General features: G+C 39.5%; 1 protein-coding gene across 1 annotated transcript in view; it reads right to left on the reverse strand.

Annotated features, from left to right (window-relative positions):
• Positions 1-2,467: 2,467 nt before the first annotated feature.
• Positions 2,468-23,008, reverse strand: part of LOC149090507 (uncharacterized) — a gene marked incomplete at its 5' end in the record, with an annotated part of 31,652 nt that continues 11,111 nt past the window's right edge. Inside the window, 6 exons of the mRNA XM_089264890.1 lie at positions 2,468-3,440; positions 3,501-3,825; positions 7,287-7,417; positions 8,219-8,631; positions 9,254-9,354; positions 10,803-10,850. Coding sequence (XP_089121016.1) covers positions 2,880-3,440; positions 3,501-3,825; positions 7,287-7,417; positions 8,219-8,631; positions 9,254-9,354; positions 10,803-10,850 — 1,579 coding nt within the window. The remainder of the gene's footprint in view (positions 3,441-3,500; positions 3,826-7,286; positions 7,418-8,218; positions 8,632-9,253; positions 9,355-10,802; positions 10,851-23,008) is intronic.

Raw genomic sequence — 23,008 nt, forward strand, 5'->3', positions numbered from 1 at the left:
ATCAAGTTGAATGTGCACGGCCTACTTGACTTGAAAGAGCTGAGAAGAGCAATAAGGATGTCAAAGGCTACTCTGCTTCTCTCGCTCTCTCTCATGTTTGCGTGCCTCTCCTAACTCCTATTAAGACAATCAAATTGATGATTACGGAGCCCTGGTTCATTGTGCCAAGAGGCGACAAGAAGTCAGCAAGAAACCATATGTGAGGCTAAGGCATGGCAGGCACAGAGGTTTAGTGCGGGGCTTTGGATGGAGGCAAGGAATTGATGTGCTCATAAGCAGAGACAAACGCGCTACGCAGTGGGATGGATGCTTGGGTAAATGGGTTAAAGGGAGAAGAGAAGAGGCGAAGAGGAGGAGGAGACGATAGAGTAGGGCTATTGCTGTGCCAGGGGTGTGGTAGATAGCTAGACGCATAGACGAAGCCAAAACCAAAACAACGTTAACAATACGCCAAACGTATGTAGGCCAACAACAGTAATGCGCGAGAGATGATGTAGAAGCAGAAGCAGAAGCAGAAGCAAAAGAAGAACAACATGAAGTCTACACATAACCTGCAAAGCAGTCGCAGGAGTGAGAAGAGAAGTGGCTGGTGAGGCAGGACAGTGGACACAGTGAGTAAGATTATGATTACACTGATGATGATGAAAGAGAAAAGTTTGCTTGAGCAAGCCAAATGGGTACGACTAGCAGATGCCCTGTGACCATCTTCTACAGAGAGTATGGCGTAGAAAAAGGTTGATCATATTGCGCTATCGATATGTAATGATAGAATTGGTGGTGCAGGAGTTATCGATAAGCAGTCAGAGTAGACTGCATCGCCAGAAAACCAAGATACCCCGCATGCTGTTCATACTCATTTGAAATGCGTGAAAAGGCAAACAATAAGACGTTTGCTTCTTTGGACTTGTTTCGATAACAATATTTGTTAGGACTCTCCCAACTCGAGCTCAAGAACTGAAACTTAAACTGAAACTGACAAGTCTTTTCACATGCTAGCAAGGGTTGGCGCGCAGGGGCGGGCGCGGGAGCCCCAACGAAGCTAAAAACATTTTTTGACATGGGAAGCTCGATTGGTGCTGCCAATAAATAAACATATCAAAAGTTCCTCAATGAATAATGCCACAAGCCATGAGCATGGGCGACTATAAACAGGCGAGTATATCGGAAAGGACTTCGCCCTCCCCTTCTTATATCTCTTCAGTCTCTACTGGGCCAGATACAAATCTTTGTGGCCTGGGTAGTGCGGGGGAGGGGAAGTGGGTCAGAGGAAATGTGAAACCCTTCTCTAAGCAGTTATTTATTATTTAGCTACCTATCTGATTGCCAATATGAGTGGCATTAATAAAATCGTGGTAATTTGATATGCTCTACTTACATATTTATGTATATCAAATTATCACGATGTGATCAAGTCGGGAATATTTCCAAAAGATACAGGTAAATTCAGCTATATGTGAGTAAAAAAGAGTTACTTATTAATAGTATAGTATATCATACATATATACATTGTATTACTTGAAGATTTTTTGTACTTTGGATGGATATTATTCAATATATTTAAGTCAGCAAAAGTTCCAAAAAAATACAGAAGAGTTCAGCTATATGTGGGTAAAAAGATATGCTATGACCTTCATTAATAATATCATGAAATGCTTACAAGTTATAATTATTATCTGAAGATAATTTCTGTCCTTTGGACATATATTATTTAACGTACTCAAGTCGCCAATAACTCCACAAATACAATGATGAGTTAAGCTGTGTGATTGAAAAAATATATATTTATATGCGTCCTTAAGATTAGTATAACATAGTGAATATATATGTTAATGATCACCTGAAGAAAATTTTCGTCTAATGGAAATGGAGAACAATTGTGGGTGAAATTTTTGATATAGATTATTTTTTTGAAATTTGAAAAACAATATTTGTGTATCAATGTTTTATGTTATTTATGTATATAAACAGATGCGTTTAAGCATATTCAGTGTAGATTTGTGTGTAGATTTGTGTGTAGATTTTTGATGTTTACTTCTGACATATAAGTCAAAGGCTATTCAGATCACCCTGCGAAAAAGTAAACATTTTAATAAAATGCACAAGGAAAATTTTTTCTTTCTATACCTTAGATATTACTCATTGTTGTCTCTTAAATATGATATAAAATATAATACAAATATCATTGCCTTCCACTAGAACTCCGCTTTATTGCTGAGACCAAGTTCCTCTCTCGACTTGTTATTTAGCTTCGAATTCTTCTCGTTTGTCGACTCCAAGAGGCAAAGGACTCAAGAGTCTTCTCGCTCTTACTGGGCAACAGCCGGGATCACGATCAGCAACAACTATAGCTGTCCCTTTCCTTAACACAATACATCCCTTAATTCCCAATTCGCTCGGTTAGGATCTTCTACCAGGTACAAAGTTGAAAGACATTCGATTAGTTTTTTTTAACTTTATTCAACCAGAAAACAATTAAATATTTCATTAGGATCACTTGATATGAAATTTAGATATATATCGCGAAGGCAGGACGTCGTTTTCACTTGTATAAAATATGGAAAACAAATATAAATTTAGATATATATAGCGAAGGCAGGACGCCGTTTTCACTTGTATGAAATATGGAAAACAAATAAAAATTTAGATATATATAGCGAAGGCAGGACGCCGTTTTCACTTGTATGAAATATGGAAAACAAATAAAAATTTTGAATACATCGCGAAGGCAGGACGCCGTTTTCACTTGTATGAAATATGGATAACAAATAAAAATTTTGAATATATCGCGAAGGCAGGACGCCGTTTTCATTTGCACGAAATATGGAAAACATATATTAATTTTGAAAAGATATCGCGAAGGTAGAACGCCGTTTTGGGACTTAAGTCCTCTTCCTAGAGCTGTCTTTTCGATTTTTTCGATTCGCGGCCGGGACAAACTGGGCCACGTTTCGAGCAACACGCATTGTAGTCTTCGGCTTGATTGCAGAGTTCTTTCTAGGCCGATTTCGGTTTCGCACAATTCGGGCCACGTTTCGAGCACGACGCCCTGTAGTCTTCGACTTGATTGCAGAGTCCTTTCTGGTCCGCCTTCTGCGGACTGGCACATACTTGGCCACGTTTCGAGCAGCACGTCCGGGTTTCTTAGATTTAATTGGCTTGGGTGTCTTTTTTGCTACAGTCTTTTGTTTTTGTGTGGCCTGTTTTTTGGCAGCTTTACGTACATTAGGCTTTGCAGCAGATCTCTGGTCTCCTTGCTCCTTGAGATCGTTAACCTTTGGACGGTTGCGTGCAATATTCTTTCTCTTTCTTTGCCTAGCCCCATTTACCTTAGCGATCTTATTTAGCTTCATGGCAGCCTCGGCCGGCTCGATTTGTACAGTCTGCAGACGACCTTTACTCGAGCGCTTGACAGTAGTGCACCAACATGCGTGACATTGTGGCTGCTTGTGAAAACATCTACTGTAATTGAGCTCTGGCATTAGACTAATTATGTATATCACCTGTTCAGCCGCATCAGTAATAGTGGTAACCGGCGGTCCAGCGACATCGGTGCCTGTTGCTGGTTCCGGTACCGGTGTCAGCTCTAGTCCGGGTTGTGGCTGTGGTTGTGGAGCAGCCTCCATCTTCATTTCGGCATTTAGATTTTGTCCACCCTCATTAGAATGATCAGAATTAGTAGGAGCTGTTTCAGTATGTTCCTGATTTACGTTCATGGTATACTTAAAAGTTATAATTATTATCTGAAGATAATTTCTGTCCTTTGGATATATATTATTTAACGTACTCAAGTCGCCAATAACTCCACAAATACACTGATGAGTTAAGCTGTGTGATTGAAAAAATATATGTATAATAGTGAATATATATGTTAATGATCACCTGAAGAAAATCTTCGACTTATGGAAATGGAGAACAATCTGTGGGTGAATTTTTTGATATAGATTATTTTTTTGAAATTTGATAAAAACTATTTGTGTATAGATGTTTGATGTTGTTTATGTTTGTTAAAATATGAGTCTAAGCCTATTCAGTTTCTATTGATTTGTGCGTAGATTTTTGATGTTTACTTCTGACATATAAGTCAAAGGCTATTCAGTTCACTCTGCGAAAGAGTAAACATTTTAATATAATACACAAGGAACATTTTTTCTTTCCATCGCTTAGATATTACTCATTGTGTTCTCGCCTCGTTTCGTGCCTTGATGATTATCTATGTCATTCAAATAGAACTTCAATTGCTCATTATCATGTTTCATCCTCTGTGTTTTCTCTGTGTCTCTCGCTCACTTTTTCTCTCAAACTCTCTCCCTCTCTCTTTCTCACTCCCTCACTTTCTCTCTCTATTTCTTTCTCACTCCCTCACTTTCTCTCTCTCTCTCTCTCACACACTTTCTCTCTTTCTCTATATTGTGCTCCATCTGTACTTCAACTACTAAGATGCTATCCAATCACAAAAACATTTGTTCATCCACTTACATGGATAGAAAATTATCTCCTGAAGATCGTAATCCAACTTTCGGAGAGTTATGAAATATATTGAAGTCGGGAAAATATTCCACAATCGCGAATGAGCTAAACTGCTCTTGAGGAAGAAAAAGGTTTATTTACTTTGTGATTTTTGGAAATAGATTATTTTTCGAAATTTGATAAAAACTATTTGTGTATAGATGTTTGATGTTGTTTAGGTTTGTTAAAATATGAGTCTAAGCCTATTCAGTTCCTGTTGATGAGTACAACCATTTTTGACGTTGCTTTTTTTCTGAAGTCTCAGTCAAGGCCTATTCAGTTCCTATTGGGATCGATTTACCGTTTTTTGGGTATACCCTTGCCTATAATGTCAAGCTTAATTTTGAAGCCTTTCTTATTGACTAGCTGGATTGATGGAGCACTAGCCTAAGCCTAAGCCAGAGACGGTTATTCCAAGTTCCTTTCATGCTCTTCAAGGTTTGATTTAGAGTTTGTATTTGTTATTCCTTTGCACTACTTTATTGATTTAAGATTAGCCTTTGGCATTTCATTCATTTTATTTTGCTGCCCAACGGGACTCGAGCCAGTGACAACTTGTTTGGGAGACTCTTGAGAGAGATAGATAGACAGAGAGAGAAAGTTTCAAGTAGCAATGCACTTGAATGCGGCGCAGAGGGCCTGTGTTGTGTGTGTGCCGGAGATCATATGAGATAAGATTTTTGGCTGTTGAAGAAGAGGTGACGGTGATGCTGGTAGTGCAGGTAGAGGTGGAGATGGGGCAGCAGGCGAGGATGTCAACACAGCTGCCGATTGAGTTGTATGCGAGAATCGGGGCCAATGTCAGTGCGTTTCCTGGGCAACTGCACAGCCACATATGAAACGGCAGACAGTGAGAAAGAGTGTGAAAGAGAAAGAGAAAGAGAGAGAGAGAGAGAGAGAGAGAGAGATACTGAATCCTCTCGTTTAGGGATTTAATTAAAATGTCAGCAAGAGCATGGTACAAAAACTGGGTTATGGCTGTTAAGAGTGAGCCAAAGTTTCGTTGCTTGACGAACTGAAACTGCAGCAGTTGCCCAGTCGCTTAGCAAGAGAAAGGAACAAGTAAGAAAGCTCTAGTCGAGCCTGCTCGACTAGGAGATACCCTGAACCCTCGAAGCTGATATTCTATTCTTCATGCATACATACGTATACATCCAGACGCAAGCATAAGCCCGCGCTCTGCTTACTGCGCAGTAAGCAGCGACTGCGCTTGGGCTGCGCTGCAGTGTGGGCAATATTATGAGAGTTTATTTGTTGAATAATTTAATTTCTAAACGTACGATCTTAATGAAACTTTCAGAACGTAGTCATAATGCTCAAATTTATGTACATTCCAAAGCACAAGTCTCTAGTATTTGAAATGCGTTTTTTACAAATTGGTGGCGAATGGGGCGTGGTATCCAAAATCTATAAAATGTTTGTATTCAGCGTATGTATACACACGGAAAATCTGAAGTCTCCAGGTCTAAAAGTGTTCAAATGAGACTGAAAAAACAAATTCAATTTTTCGATTATTCTCGATAAAAAAGCAATCGGATGAGATATCGAAAAAATAAAGCAAGCTCGTACTGCGTATGGTATTCGCGGACGGACGGACAGACGGACAGGGCTATATCGATTCAGCTTGTCGTGCTGATCAAGAATATATATATACTTTATGGGGTCTGCGATGATTCCTTCTGCCCGCTACATACTTATACCCAAAGCCATTATACCCTGATTTCCCATTTTCAATGGGTTCAGGGTATAAAAATGTGGGCGAATGGGCAGCTGCTAGACTGGGGGACTGGGAAACTCTGTCTAAAGCTTGGCAGGGGCGACACCTGCAGCGCTACGGCACAAAGCAGCCATTAAATTTTTGGACGTGCCGAGCGCTAAACTCAAAACACAAATGAGAAGCGGAGAAACGGAGATTTTTGTTGCTGGTTGATTGAAAAGTAATTAAATTTATATCCATCACGGCCGCAAGTGAATTGCTTAAAACGAGGCAGACAAGCAAGACTTAGGCAAATATTGCGTATACGCAGCGTAAACTGTTTTATCTTGTGCACACGTTCAACTCTCCGTCTCACTCTCTCTCTCTCTCTCTCTCACACACACTATCTCTCGATGTGTGGCAGTTAATTATGACAATTACATGGCAATCGATGCTGCATTTATGATATTGCCTCTCGCCTTGAAATCCATTTAACAGCGCATAATTCATTTAAGCAGCGCATTTGACGAGGACACTGCAACAACAACAGCTGCTGATTGCTGATAAGATCCGCTGCGTCGCTTTAACAGTGCTATCCACAAAATTAATTTGTATAGCTATCATATAATTGTTAATTGCATTGCATTGTTTTGGCGTTCAGCTGAACGTGCCCACACATTGCGGACTGCCCTTGAGTGACGACAGTTGACAGCTGATGTGAGCTCTGGCTCGGAAAGGATTGCAGTTGACGAGCTTAAGTCGTCAGAAAAGTTAATGTTTTTCACTCTATTTAAGCTGGATAATTGTGCGCATACATGCTCCTATACAGCGCCAGCTCCATAGATAAAATGAGAACCTTAGTCTATAGCCTGACACGTTTACATATATACTATATATACATACATATGTGCTTATATGTATGTTCTTGTAACATTTTAGATGGTTTCTACTCACATATCTACTCAATCCGCCGGAGCATATTTGAGTCGGGAGAAATTCCACAAAGCAACAGATGAGAAAAGCCAATGGTGAAAGGATTTATTACATAACTTATATAATATTATGATAAATTGATATAATCTACTTACATATACAATATATTCTAGATGGAATCCGCCTATTTAAGAAAGGATATACGAATATTTGAAAAAAAAAAAAAAACAATTTGTTAGTGATATTTTTGAAATTGGTTATTTTTTTTAATTTGAAAAATAATATTTATGTATAGATGTTTGATGTTGTGTATGTTTGTTCAATTACGAGCCAAAGCCTATTCAGTTCCTATTGATTTGTGGGTAGATTTTTGATGTTTACTTCTGACATATAAGTCAAAGGCTATTCAGATCACCCTGCGAAAAAGTAAACATTTTAATATAATACACAAGGAAAATTTTTTCTTTCTATACCTTAGATATTACTCATTGTTGTCTCTTAAATATGATATAAAATATAATACAAAGATCATTGCCTTCCACAAGAACTCCGCTTTATTGCTGAGACCAAGTCCCTCTCTCGACTTGTTATTTAGCTTCGAATTCTTCTCGTTTGTCGGCTCCAAGAGGCAAAGGACTCAAGAGTCTTCTCGCTCTTACTGGGCAACAGCCGGGATCACGATCAGCAACAACTATAGCTGTCCCTTTCCTTAACACAATACATCCCTTAATTCCCAATTCGCTCGGCTAGGAACTTCTACCAGGTACAAAGTTGAAAGACATTCGATTAGTTTTTTTTTAACTTTATTTAACCAGAAAACAATTAAATATTTCATTAGGATCACTTGATATGAAATTTAGATATATATCGCGAAGGCAGGACGTCGTTTTCACTTGTATAAAATATGGAAAACAAATATAAATTTAGATATATATAGTGAAGGCAGGACGCCGTTTTCACTTGTATGAAATATGGATAACAAATAAAAATTTTGAATATATCGCGAAGGCAGGACGCCGTTTTGGGACTTAAGTCTTCTTCCTAGAGCTGTCTTTTCGATTTTTTCGATTCGCGGCCCTAGTCCGGGTTGTGGATGTGGTTGGGGTGCAGCCCCCATCTCCACATCGGATTTTGTCCACCCTCATTTGAATGATCATTGCATGTTCCAGAACTAGTAGGAGCTGTTTCAGTATGTTCCTGATTTACGTTTTTCTCCATCTTCACACCGGCATTTAGATTTTGTCCACTCTCATTTAAATGATCATTGCCTGTTCCAGAATTAGTAGGAGCTGTTTCAGTATGTTCCTGATTTACGTTTTCTGCATTATCGGGCACGTTCTCGGTCATACGGCGCATCTGGCGAGGCGGTGCGAACACGCGCTCAATTACGTCATTCGGTGCGTGCTGACGCTTTACCCCCTTTCGGGGCTTATCGGAACAATTACCAACGGGGCCACTCATTATGCTTAGAACTGTGTGCCTATAACACGTACCATCTAGATGACAGGATATTGGTATGACTTTAGAACATAGAAAAGTTAAATATAAAAATTAAATATAAAAATTTCTCGTTCTCATCTGGAGATCAAGTTGAATGCTTGGGTAAATGGGTTGAATGGAGAAGAGGAGAAAAGGCGAGAGGAGGATGAGACGATAGACTAGGGCTATTGCTGTGCCAGGGGTGTGGTAGATAGCTAGACGCATAGATGAAGCCAAAACCAAAACAACGTTAACAATATGCCAAACGTATGTAGGCCAACAACAGTAATGCGCGGGAGATGATTAGAAGCTATCTGATTACCAATATGAGTGGCATTAATAAAATCATGGTAATTTGATATGCTCTACTTAAAAAAAATTATCACGATGTGATCAAGTCGGGAATATTTCCAAAAGATACAGGTAAATTCAGCTATATGTGAGTAAAAAAGAGTTACTTATTAATAGTACCATATATCATACATATATACATTGTATTACCTGAAGATTTTTTGTACTTTGGATGGATATTATTTAATATACTTAAGTCAAGTTCCAAAAGAAATACAGAAGAGTTCAGCTATATGTGGGTAAAAAGATATTCTATGACCTTCATTAATAATATCATGATATGCTTACAAGTTATAATTATTATCTGAAGATAATTTCTGTCCTTTGGATATATATTACTTAACGTACTCAAGTCGCCAATAACTCCACAAATACACTGATGAGTTAAGCTGTGTGATTGAAAAAATATATATATAATAGTGAATATATATGTTAATGAAATGGAGAACAATCTGTGGGTGAAATTTTTGATATAGATTATTTTTTTGAAATTTGTTAAAAACTATTTGTGTATAGATGTTTGATGTTGTTTATGTTTGTTAAAATATGAGTCTAAGCCTATTCAGTTTCTATTGATGAGTACAAGTATTTGTGAGTAGATTTTTGTTTATTGCCGACATAGAAGTAAATGCCTATGCAGTTCCAACTGAGCACAAGTACCACGTTTTCTTGGTCCATCTGTTGTGATTGGATGTAAGCATATCGCTTAGATATTAGTTATTGTTATTTCACCACCTCATATACATATACCTTATAATAATTTTCTGTGCATAACTTTGTATCTCCCTCGTTTTACTTCAACGGCTAGGATGACGACTAATAAAAAAAAAATAAAAATAAAAAAAAGTAAGAACGTTGCATTCGGGAGTTACCAACTGCAGAATAGTCATTCACAAAGTTCTGTTTTTATCGATTTGGGGAATCGATAGAGGAGGTTACTAGTAACTTAACTATCCAAATCTTATCTTATATCTATCTTATACTTTAAGAGATATAAACTTTTGAGGTTTTCCATGCCCCATTTGGGCGGAGATAAATCCATCATCCGATTTTCCACGCCCCTAGTAGGCGTAGATATATAATTTTTCTATCCATCTTTAAAGAATCTAAACACGCACGCCCCTAGTGGGCGGATCCGGAAAATTTTAACACTCTATAAATCGAAGATATACACGAGTATATGTTCCGGATTTCAAGTCTCTAGCTTCAATAGTGCCGAAATAGACAGACAGTGGGTAATATTATGAGAAACTTTCAGAACGTCGTCATAATGCTCAAATGTATGTACATTCCAAAGCACAAGTCTCTAGTATTTGAAATGCGTCTTTTACAAATTGGGGGCGAAAAATGTTTGTATTCATCATATGTATTTACAGGGAAAATCTGAAGTCTCCAGGTCTAAAAGTGTTCAAATGAGACTGAAAAAACAAAATCAATTTTTCGATTGTTCTCGATAAAAAAGTAATCGGATGAGATATCGAAAAAAAAAGCTCGTACTGCGTATGGTATTCACGAGTATGCACACCAAATTTCAGCTCTGTAGCGTTTGTATCTTCTGAGATCGGACGGACGGACGGACAGACGGACAGGGCTATATCGATTCAGCTCGTCGTCCAGATCAAGATTATACATACTTTGTGGGGTCTGCGATGATTCCTTCTTCCCGTTACATAGCTTTACACAAAACCATTATCCCTGATTTCCCATTTTCAATGGGTTCGGGGTATACAAAATAAAATAATGAACTTCTTTATAATAGCATGCTAATTTGATATTAACTACTTGGACTTCTTTACTATGTGTCCCATTGATAACACTATTGTGTTTTGATACTTACATTTGTATATATTGAGGTCTCACTTCAGAATTGTATCCGTTCTTAGATCTAGAAGCGAAAAAAAAAATAAAATATGTGTGAGTAAATTTGTAAAATAGATTATTTAAAAAAAAAATGAGGTGAATGGAATTATTTGTGTGTAGATGTTAGATGTTTTGCTTTAACAAATGAGTCAAAGGCTATTCATTTTATATATGTGTGTAGATTTTTGACATTGCTCATATTTTGAAATGTGAGTCAAATGCTTCTCAGTCTCCCAGGAGAAAAGTAAAGCATAAGTACTAAACTTTGTTTTCCCTCTCTTGAAACAGGATGTTGACATATCGCTGAAGGTATTACTAAATGTTCTTATAAATGTACATGTTTTATAGTTTCTCTCTCTCTCTCTCTCTCTCTTACTCTTTGATTCTCTCCCTCTGAATGTGGCTTTACTACCAAAACAAAAAAAAAAACTCTTCTTTCACTTGTCATAAGTCTTCGAGATATTATTTGAAATCTTAGCAACGATAATTGCACTTAAGTCTCTATTGAGGACTCAGTATACAGAGTATACCCACATTTTTAGGTCTCTATATACATATCGAATATATATATTTATGTATTTCTGAGAGCATGTCGTAACATGTTTACTACTCTGCCCTGCCTTCTTTGAGCATATCTATGTATATCTTTCTTTTATTGCCCGATTTCTATTTAAAATCCTTTTGCTATCCCTGGGTTGCTGCTCGCGTTGTCTCCTTTTACCCTTAAACGTGTCCATGTCTCTATTAACGATACAGTTGCCTGTCTTCTTCTTCTTCTTTTTCTTCTTCTAGTAGTTCTCCCCATAATGGTTATGATAATTGCATTGCCTACTTTTCGGCTCCTGCAAATAGCTTTGACGCCATTTTTTGTAGGCAGCTGGTTTTGACTTTGACTTGGCCTCTCGCTTTGCCTTCGACTGTGTGCCAAGATTTTCTTTTCCTCTTGCCAATTACCCAGCATTACCTTTTCTAGCCAGCCAAGTTGCCCTCAAAAAATAATGCTATTTTACATAGCAGCCTTTAATACTCTGTAAATTTGATTGGAAAAACTCATTTTCATGAACGGACAAGAAAATAGATTCGTAACCTCTATGTTTCCTAGTATTAAAAGGGATTTTTCTATATTTCTATGTTATGATTCAATATCTGTTCTAGATTTCAGATGACATAATGAAACTAAACTAAACTATGTAAGATTTTTGAATATATTTCGAATTTTTACTGCTATATTCCTGCTTGTGTGTCTCGTCATTCGATTGAATGCTACATCCAAGGCTTTTAACTCTATGCTAGAGCATTGTAGAAGCTCGCTTCAATGCAACCATCTCTTTTCTTTTGTCCAATTGTCTCTTTGGGGCGTCTGCGTTTGTGTCTATGGACTTGCTTACTGTCAACTGGCATTAAAAAGGCAAAACAAGAAGCAGAAAAAAAGCAAACGTATTGCGAAATTGCAGCAGGTAAAATCAACAACACGGGCAACAGCAACAACAACAACAGCAACAACAACAACAACAACTTGGAGCTACCTGCAGCAAAAGTTTTTTTTTCTATTGATATTGCGGTTGTTGTAGCTGCCTTGCTTTGCCTGTTACATATTTGTGGGCATTATTGTTATTGCAGTTGTTGTTGTTGTTGTTGTTGTTGTCAGACAAACAAGCGACAGCAAGAGGAACAACAGCAACAGCAACAACAACAACAACCTGTGGCAACAGCAACTTTTGTCGTGATTTTAAGCAATGCCAAAAAGTAGGCAACAAGAAAGCGACTGTCACATGTGTGTGAGTATATATGCATATATATGTGTGTGTGTGTGTGTGTGTATGTGAAGTCAACTGCTGTTGCCATTGTTACTGTTATTGCTGCTGCTGCCGCTGTTGCCGCTGGCTGCAGCGATGCCAAAGCTAAAGCGGAAACGGAAGCGGCCAAGCTGCCAACTTGCACTTTACACTCTGCTTCTTTCTGCTCTCTGGGCCAAGCAGTAAACAAAAAAAAAAAAAAAAAAGATGGCAGCAAAAAAAAGAAACAAAAGAAAAACAACCGTATATAATGCCAGCACACATACAAACATAGGCAAACAACAATAGAAACATGGCCCGAAAACTGTTTACACCACATGCCCATTGTACTTTTTCACGTATTTCCAACGTCTATTTTCGTACAGCATCTTTTTGCCACTTTTTTCCGAATGCTCAATTTTGCTACGTTTAGAATTTGGAAAGCACATGAGTAAACGATGTGAGTATAAGAGTGGACTAGCATGAGAGAGCTAAAGTATAAGAATAGGAGAGTACTATAGAAGACTCTAAGAATAGAAGAGAGAGAGAGAGAAGAAATGAATATCAATGCTTCAGAATCTTTCAGTTCTTAAGATAAGGAGTATAAGAGAGTATAAGCAACTGAGTAAACGATGTGAGTATAAGAGTGTACTAGCATGAGAGAGCTAAAGTATAAGAATAGGAGAGTACTATAGAAGACTCGAAGAATAGAAGAGAGAGAGAGAGAGAGAGAAGAAATGAATATCAATGCTTCAGAATCTTTCAGCTCTTAAGATAAAGAGTATAGGAGTATACGACGTAGTATATTGAAGTAGAGGAGTCCAAGCGCCCATACCATAGCACTGTGTGTATACACATGATGCCAGCAGACAGTAGTATTTGATTCCACACTTAAAAATTACTTCCAAGTGTTGCAAAACCCACTTGGCAGCTGCATTAGGACATTGAAGCTGCCTTCTGACAAAGACCAAACAAAAACTTCGCACTTTGCACTGATTTTTATATAGACTTAGGGGGCTTTGGGTTTGGCAGCAAACGAAACAATAAGCTGACAAAGTGACATTGAAAACAACAACTGAATGCGACACAGGCTGTGGAGAGGGACAGAGCGAGAGGGCGAGAGAGTGAGAGAGAGAGAGAGAGAGAGGGAGAGAGGGATCGGGTGCATGTGAGCTGTGACAATTGAATGAATGAACGGGCGTTGCAAACTTGACGCCGAAAAATGATGCCAAGTGGTAACAAGTCCGAGGGGGTAGCTGAAGAGGGAGGCCGGGTCAGGGGCGTGGCACTGGGAGGAGAAAAACGCTGGCGGACTGGATGGTCATGAGTTATGGCCTGTGGTCATGTGGCGCATGTGGCGCCAGCGCAGGCTTCAGCTCCGCCCCAAGACTGGGACTAGAGGCTGTAGTGGGGGGCTCTACTGAAGGGGGGGCGCTTGAGGAGGGAGCTAAAAATGAAAAGTGAATGTCGCAATGCCAATGCGATTGCAATTGTGAAAGTTAAATTGAATGCGTTGCGACAATGTTTGGCCGTTGGCGGGGCGACAGCCTTCGGCTTTTGGCTAAAGTTTCTTGTTTTTCATTTTTTTTTTTTTTGGAGTTCAAGTACTTTAGCTGCATGTTAAGTAATTGGAGCGGCAGCAGTCGTAAATGATGGCTACAATAAGCGCGACAAAGGCCACAAAGTAAAGAAGTTGATAAAGATGTTAAAGATGAAACAAAGTCGACAAAGCAGAGAAATCGAGATGCCAAATAAATTTTATTATGCTAATAAAGCAGTAGAAAGCTGAAGAGGAGAACATCTCATAAGACAGATATATATATAATCCTTTAACTCTGCACACTCGTCATAAGTCATCACTCATCACTCATCAGTCAGTAATCAGTCAGTCAGTCATCACTCATTACTCAGTCAGTCACTAATCAGTCAGTCATCAATGAGTCAGTCATCAGTCAGTCATCACTCAGTCAGTCACTAATCAGTCAGTCATCACTCAGTCAGTCAGTCATCAGTCAGTCATCAGTCATAACTCATCAATCATCAATCATCAGTCACCACCCATCAGTCAGTCATCACTCATCAGTCACCAGTCATCACTATCACTCATCAGTCAGTCATCACTCATCAGTCAGTTATCAGTCATCAGTCATCAGTCATCAGTCATCAGTCATCAGTCATCAGTCATCAGTCATCAGTCATGGTTCATTACTCAATGCTCATCACTCAGTCATCAATCAACAGTCATCAATCAACAGTCATCATTCATCACTCATCAGTCATGACTCATCAGTCATCACTCATCAGTCATCACTCATCAGTCATCAGTCATGGTTCATTACTCAATGCTCAATACTCATTCATGACTCATCAGTCATCACTCATCAGTCATCACTCATCAGTCATCACTCATCAGTCATCAGTCATGGTTCATTACTCAATACTCAATACTCATTCCTCATTGCTCATTATTCATTACTCATAAGCATGACCATCAAGGTGGCTTTCCTTTTGACGAATCGAATCTGCAGTCTCCATCAGTTTGATCATTCGTTCGCGTTTCGAGGTGTTTCTTTTTCACGCTCTTCACAATTTCGCAGCTCATGCAAAGCTTTATTGAAAAGCGAAACAAGAAATCGGTAAGCAGAGAAAATGGCACGGAACGAGTGTCTCAACAAATGAATAAATCAAATGAAGTGAAGTGAATGAAGGGAACGAACAATGAGAAGTCCAATCAATGGGCTAAAGCTGAAAGTCAGACAGAGGAAGCAAGAGGACTGATGTCTCTGTGTGTGAAAGGGACCCCAAGTTTGCGTGTGTGTGTGTGTGTGTGTGTGCAGGTAAAAGCAAACAACAAATAAATTTGATAGGAAAATCCGAAAAACTAACTCGCTTAATAACTCGCACTTGAGTGGCAAACGCAAACACAGTCGCTGCTCGAGTGCCAAGCAAAACTTTTTTACTATTTTTTCGACTGACCAACTGGCTAGTTTTCCAACACTAGCACACACACACACACACACACACACTAACACTAATACACGCTAACCAACACAAAAGTTTCAGTCAGAGGAAGCATTGCGGCAGCCCTCCAGAGTATTTTGGGAAATGTGTGAATGAGTCTGTGAACTACACTATGTGCGCGTGTGTGTGTGAGTGTGTGTGTGTGTGTGTGCTCTGTTGCTGCTTTCAATTGTGCTGAAGTGTAATAACTTTAAGCTGCATTTGGTTGCCAGTTCGTTCCGAACTCCACAAAAAAAAAAAAGAGAAAAGGAAAAAATCAACCAAACTAAACCAAAAGCAAAATCCGGCAAAGTAAAGAAAAGTCCAGTAAAATGAGCGCGTGCAACACACACACACACACACACACACGCCACCTGTCGTTTGGTTTTTGTCTTCGACTCCCTTGCTCTCGCACTCTGCCTCTCTCCCTCTCGCTCCACTCACTCGCACGCCGTCTCTTTTGGTAGCAAAGTTTTAAATTTGCTTAATCAACAAAATGCAAATAACAGCTCGTCAGGGATTTTTGTTTAGTCTTGTTTATGCTTTATTTACGCTACCCAAAATAAAAAAAAAGGAAGAAAAATAACCAAGCAGCACCCATCAGCTATTGCTCTCTCGCTCCCTCTCAGTCACTCTGTCCCTCTATGGCGCACAGAGTTCGCAATAAACCACTTAAATTTTGCAGCTTTTCGCACACTGTTTGGCTCAACTCGGTTTACATTATCAATTATAATTTTTCCAATGTGGATGCCCCACTATTACTTTCGCCTGACCCTAATTTCTTATAAGGCAACACACAAGGACAGCTTGTTCCATAAATATCAATATACAGTCGATGCATGTGTGGAATTGCTTTGAGAAGAGCCTGTTAATGTGCAAGGTTTATTAAGTGGAACTTAGCAAGGAGCAATCAAGGAGTCTCTAGACTAGTCCAAGCGTAGTTAGAATTGAACTATTTCAATAATATTTGTTAGGGTATACGCTAGCCCATTGTGCGTGCCCAGCCCCAGCCCCGTTTCTTAGTCTACGTCATAGTTTATACGAGTGTGATCTATTGAGTCTTTCCACGAATCCAAGGCGTGAATATTGCTATTTGAATCTCAGGTGTTAGAGCTCTTCGACTCCAAGAGAAGATTTTCTATATGTTTGCTTGCAAATGAGTGCTTTAAAATATCTGTCAATGGTCTTCGAGTACTCCTAAATAAAAACTCGACTAGTAGATACCCTGAACCCTCCAAGATGATATTCACATGGTGTAGCTAAAATTTGTAAATTATAAAATCTTCGTAAATCTGAAGCTTCCAAATCTAAAAGTGCTCAAATTAGGCCGAAAAAACCAAATCAATTTATCGATTATTCTAGATAAAAATATATCGAATGAGTTATCAATAAAATATGATAAGCTTATACTGCGTGTGGTATACTCACATATACGTGCCAAATTTCTAGATCTTATATCTTCCGAGATCTTGGCGTTCATGCAAACGGACAGACGGTCAGGCCTAAATCGACTGCTGAGTCGCCCTGATCAAGAATATATGTAGTCCATGGGATGGGATGCGATGATTCCATCTGCCTGTTACATGCTTTTCACAAAATCATGATACCCCGATTTTGCATTTTCAATGCGTTCAGGGTATAACAATAACAATCTATCATCCCAATAGCAAATCCCTCGAATCCCTCTGAAAATCTACTCAGTTGCATATGTTAAATAGTCATGAAACCAATTAATAAACGACTTTCATACCAACAAATCTAATGTGCATATATGTATATGTTTACCTGTACATCTCCATTTCAGACATATACATATATGCATATATGTACATACATAGAGAATGGTATACTATGTGCATTTGATATCTTTCATGCGAATGACTGCATTGCATGTGGCTGGGCGAAAAGTTGCGCCAATTACGCGACTGCTTAAGTCTTACGATTCTAAGGCCATGGGCGGCGTTCGTTCGAGAGGGGTTGCGAGAGGTTGGAGGGGGTTACTTTTGGAAGTCGCTGGCGCTTTGGGCCTGACAGATTTTCCGCACAGATGCGGCTTAACAAATTTGCTGCATACTTGCGGGCGTTCGCGTGCGAGGCGAGGCTTAAAACTTCAACTGTCGATGTGCGGGGCCTCTGCTGGGCGTGTCTGTGTGCCAGAGAGAGATGGAGCGAGAGAGAGAGAGGGAGAGCGAGGGGGAGAGCGAGAGCATATGCGTGTGTGTGCTTTGCCGAAGTAATTAAACACACATTCAAGTCGCTATACAAATATGATGATACGAGCATGCATTATACGATATGTAAATGAATTTAAGCTCCCATTATAAAGGTTGCCGCATGCCGCATGCCGCACGCGCCTCGTTGCCAAGGTCAACAGCACTTGCACACTCACACACACACACAAAGCAGGGCGAAGGCCAGCGTCAGACGCCACAAAATGGCGCACATCAAAAATTTTGACTCGCCGCACTGGACTCGTTCACAGTGCTAAGTTCAGCCAGATGCATGACTAGTAGTACCCTATGGCAGCAGTCGAGCTGTTGGCATATCCTGAGGATAAAGAAATTGCAACTTCTAGCTCGGACAGTTGAAGTATCCCAGTATTGATATGGATCGTGGCTTATGTAGATATAGAGTTTATTTTACGTAAGTATCTGAATAGCTAATGTTTCACTTCTTGAGTACTGCGCCCCATATGAATAGACAGATATATAGACACCTGTTTGCACTTGGAAAACTTTAATATACCAAACTTATAGTTCCAGTCGAGTAAAAAGGTAATTCTGATCATCAGGCTCTGACTAAAAAAGAGAAACAGAGAGAGCGATAGATTCACCTCTGATATAGATTCACCTCATCGATGAAACCCCTGAAATGCAATACAATAGTTTTTCGATAAACTGAAAAATATATATGTATATAGTAAAATTATAGATAAATGTACAAGTCAAATTTCGGTTATAATCAACTCTATTATATATTATAGATGTGAAATAATGCTTCTCTTGCACTCCTTTCCTTTGCCTATGCCTCGACTTAGGCTGCCGATTGTATAAACACTATATCTAGCTCTATCCAGCTTGCGTAGTAGAGCGCTGAATGCTCGGCCTCGTCATTACGTGTTTGCAGTAAATGCAGGTGAATTCGTCACATTTCTACCTTATTGAGATGTGTGTGTGTAAATACATGTATATGGTTATATATGTATATATATGTATAATGCATGTATATATATATAAATTCATTAATGTGTTTATGCATATGTAGTTCATCTCGTATGCACAAGTGTGTGCGTGTGTGCATAAAGATTTGTTGCTTTGTTAACAATCGATTGCATCACAATATAAATAAACACATATACATATATATACATATACACTTATGCATGTATATATATACATACATATATATGAATCGGATACCTTAGGCCTCAACATAAAGTTCAGGGCGTGCGAAATACTTATGGGCAAACCCTTTTCCAAGTTTATATATGCATAAATTTGGCTGCACATGTGAGTGTGAGTGTGTGTGCGCCTACATGCACATGTATATATGTATATATTTATATGCCTGTGTGTGTGTGTGTGTGTGTGTGTGTGTGTGTGTGTGTGTGTTGGCAGCCACCGTTCGGCGCCAATGATATTGAAAAATGCAGACTTCTGACCCCATTTGTGTAAGTGTCTCTGCATGTGTCTGTGCATGTATATGTATATACGTATGTGTGTGTGTGTGACAACAACTCAATGCTGGGGTCGAGCTGTGGCAATGGATGTGGCTGCAGCAGCAACAGCCACCGCTGCCACCGCCATCGCCGCATAATGTGCAGGAAAAATAAAGTGCACAAAAAACTGAAAAGAAAAATTACAACAACAACAACAACAACAACAGCAACAACGAGAGCAACAACAAGAATAAGTGTGAAAACGCGCAATTTGCATTTTCCTCATTTGCCGGCGAAAGTGCGCACGAAATACTTTCGCATCTATCTGTAGACAGAGCGACTATCTATCGCATATAGATATCGCCCTGAATAACTAAATGGAGAGTAAATGAGCTGTGAACCTGACACGCCCCCTTTACCGGTCTGCCGCTGTTTCCCATCCGTAAAAGAGAAAACACAAACAAGTAAAACTTTGTCTGCGCTCGGCTCTAGTTGGTTGTGTTCAAAAGAACTAGTTCTTGAGAGCACTTGCCTTTCATGCAACAGCTGTAGCGTTGAGGATGGGTGTGGAAGTTGTTTCAAGCAGAGTCACTGTCCAGCGGAACTTGCTGCCAGCTCAAAAGAACTAGTTCACATTGTGCCCGGCCATTGAGAGTGGAACTATTCAAGCAGCAGTTGTGAAGAGCAAAGCAGTTGAGAGCAGGTTCAGCTCTGGTTAAGTGCTTATAGAAACTAGATGCATTGAATGAATAGAGGGAGGAACATGCTTGATGCGTATGGATAATAATCTATAGAGTGAGAACAGGGTATATCTATTTTTCAAGGTAAAGAGCTAGTTTGGTAAGCGCTCAAAAGAACCAATTCACTGTGCAGAATCTTTAGGCAGTCATTTCCATCTGAAAATAGGCTGAGAGTATTACCAGCAGTCGATGCAGTAATTCTAGTTCACAGAACTAGAGAACTAGTTCCCAAAAGGAGAGTATGCTCGAAATCGACCTTGACTATATGAGGCCCAACTTCATTTCCGGCGTAACATATTGCATGACAAATCGATCATACCCATGCGCATGAGCATGGGTATAATGGATGTATTATAATGGCATTGCATAACATAATATATTTATTGTCGATAGGTTGACATGATTTTAATTAGTTCACTCAAGCGAACATCTACTGTAGCTCAATTTATATATAGGAAATTGGAAATTCGAATCCGTATTGAAATTTATGCAAAGCGAACATAAATATATGTAAGAGCAAATGAGACAGCGAGCATACAGAGACAGAGAGACAGAGAGGGGAAGATGTACATACATAAATGAAATGTGACTCAATAGAATTTCAATTATTTCACCAGAATACACTTGATTACATTCGTCTGACTGGGGGGGACGAGGAGTTGCGTTTGTTGTGTGTGTGTGTGTGTGTGTGTGTGTGGGTGTGTGACAACTCTGTAGAGTTGTCGCGCGCTCTCTCACAGCCTGCTTGATTTTCATATTTTTATATTTTTATTGGCAGTGCCAGAAAGGTGAATTCCTGCAGATAAACAGAACGAGCCCCCCAGAGCTCCAAGCAGCCCCAGACCTGTAGACCTCCAGGTCCTTTTGTCTCCTTTGCTTCATTTTTTTTTTTTTTGTCAATGCCCATGTATTTCCAATTGAATGCATAGAACGCTTCAACGCGTGCAGTTTTTTTTTCTCGTTTTTTGCCCAAATAACGTTACGCAATGGCTAAAAACAATTCTGGGCCAAGTAATTAGAATCAATTGACCCTGAACGCTTTTTCCAGTTGACCTGTTTCCTGATATCTCAACTCGCCTCGATCCGAGCGCGGCAAAGCAAAAACAATCAAATCAAAATCCAACTCGAGCCAACAAATTGTCTTTAAAATAAATATAAATATATAAATTGGAAATGGCAAACAAATGCCAATTCCACCTTTCACTTACGCCAATTGACAATTGCTTCAGCTACCCAGAGAGCAAGGTGTGGGCGTGAAGAGAGTGAGTGGGAGGAGAAAGGCGACGACAAAGTGAAATGAGGAAGGCTATATAGCCTTTGTATATTTGTATCTGCATTTATTGCTTTTGACAGCTTATATAGAGTCTATGATAATATAATTCAGTTTTTTAGTTGACATTTATCTCTCTTCCTTTTTCACCCCTTTTCTCTCTGTGTAGGTGAGAGGCCCTACAGCCCCCCCTTAGTTGTCACTTCTGTTTCTCGTGTGTCGTTTAACACCTCTCCCTCTCTGTCTTATCTTTCTCTCTCCTACTATCTTTCGCTCTCTTTCCCTCTTTCCTCTCTGTACGCTTTCATGCTCTATCTCCCTAAACCTCTCTCTCTCTCTCTATCTCCCTCCGTTTTTCTCAAATTTCGCTTTCATTCTCTTTGTCCTTTCGTCTCCCTCCGTCTTTTCATAATCTTCTTTTCCTATCTAATTTTTCCTCTCACTTCGATTAGTATCCCATTATTTCATACCCCTCTCTCTTAATCTGTTTTTGTCCAGCTAAAGATTTGTCTTTCTTCCTCTCACTTCGGCTATTATTTCCTCTTTTTTTTTTTCTCCCACATCTTTTTTTACATCTTTCAGAATCAAGCGCTTCTCACTTCTTCGATTTCGTTCAATTTTTGTGAATTGATTTGTATGAGAAGCGCTGAGAGGGGCGCAAAAGTCCCTATTCAGCAGATGAATATTAATTGAATAACTTTTTCGCTCTTCTCACTGGCTCTATTATTGTTTTTCCCCATTTTATGGCTCATGACGTTAGCTGTTGTATATATTATCCATATCCATATCCATTGAGCAAAGTTGTTTCAATCTCATTTTTCTTGTTTCTCTTCCCCCAGTTTTTTCGTTTTCGTCTTTGTTTTTGGATGGGAGCATAACAGAAGTTCTCACTCAACCAATTGCTAGCCGATTTCAATTGATATACGATTACCATGTTGGTAATCCTCGAGTATTGTTAGTTTTGCTGAATTTGTGATGAATGGCAGCTGGCAAAAAACGGGAGAGAGAGAAGTGAGACATGAGTTTGATTCCGAGTCTGGCACTCGATTCATAACTCGATGCTCGGATGTTTGTATTATGATATTTCGTGCTGTTCGCTTTTAGCATATTTGCAAACATTTTTCAGCATTCGCAACTCATTGAGCAATCGAGTTGCTGACTCGCTCGCGCCCAACGCCCACTCGATGGCGTCCAAACCAAATGTCCGAATTCGCATTTGGCGTTCCGAGTCCGATGCGGGGGAATGCGAACTCCTCTATATAGCAGCTGTACACTGTTTTTCCTTTTCCTTTTGCTCTTTCTCTCTTCTTTTTATTTTGTTGTTGCCTTTTGTTCACATGCTTTCTGTGTTTCTGTGTCTGTGTGTGTGAAGCTCGCAAACTGTTTATTATTTTGTCGACAAATGCGTGTTCGAACCAGAGACCAAACAATCCTAACACAAAGCATAACCATATTGTCCTGACGTGTTTCCCTGTCTTCCTCGCTCCCACCCTCGCCCTCGCCCTCGCGCCCCTCCCGCTCCCTCTCCTGCTGTCTCTTGACCAGTCTGTTCCAGTGTCCATGGCAGGGTCTGCCAAAGGCGCATAAAATTCGCATCATTGATTTCTATTTCGTTCAGAGCTCATTAAACAATCGGATAAACTTTAAGAATCAACAACGGCAACAACAGAGTAACGGCACAGATGGACTGACAGCTCTTTGGTGGGAAGTCTGGGAGACCTTGGGTTCCAGTTGTATTCC

This window comes from Drosophila navojoa, chromosome X (genome assembly GCF_054131105.1).
Source record: "Drosophila navojoa isolate 15081-1374.11 chromosome X, UAZ_NAV_1.0, whole genome shotgun sequence".
NCBI classification, from domain to species: Eukaryota; Metazoa; Arthropoda; class Insecta; order Diptera; family Drosophilidae; genus Drosophila; species Drosophila navojoa.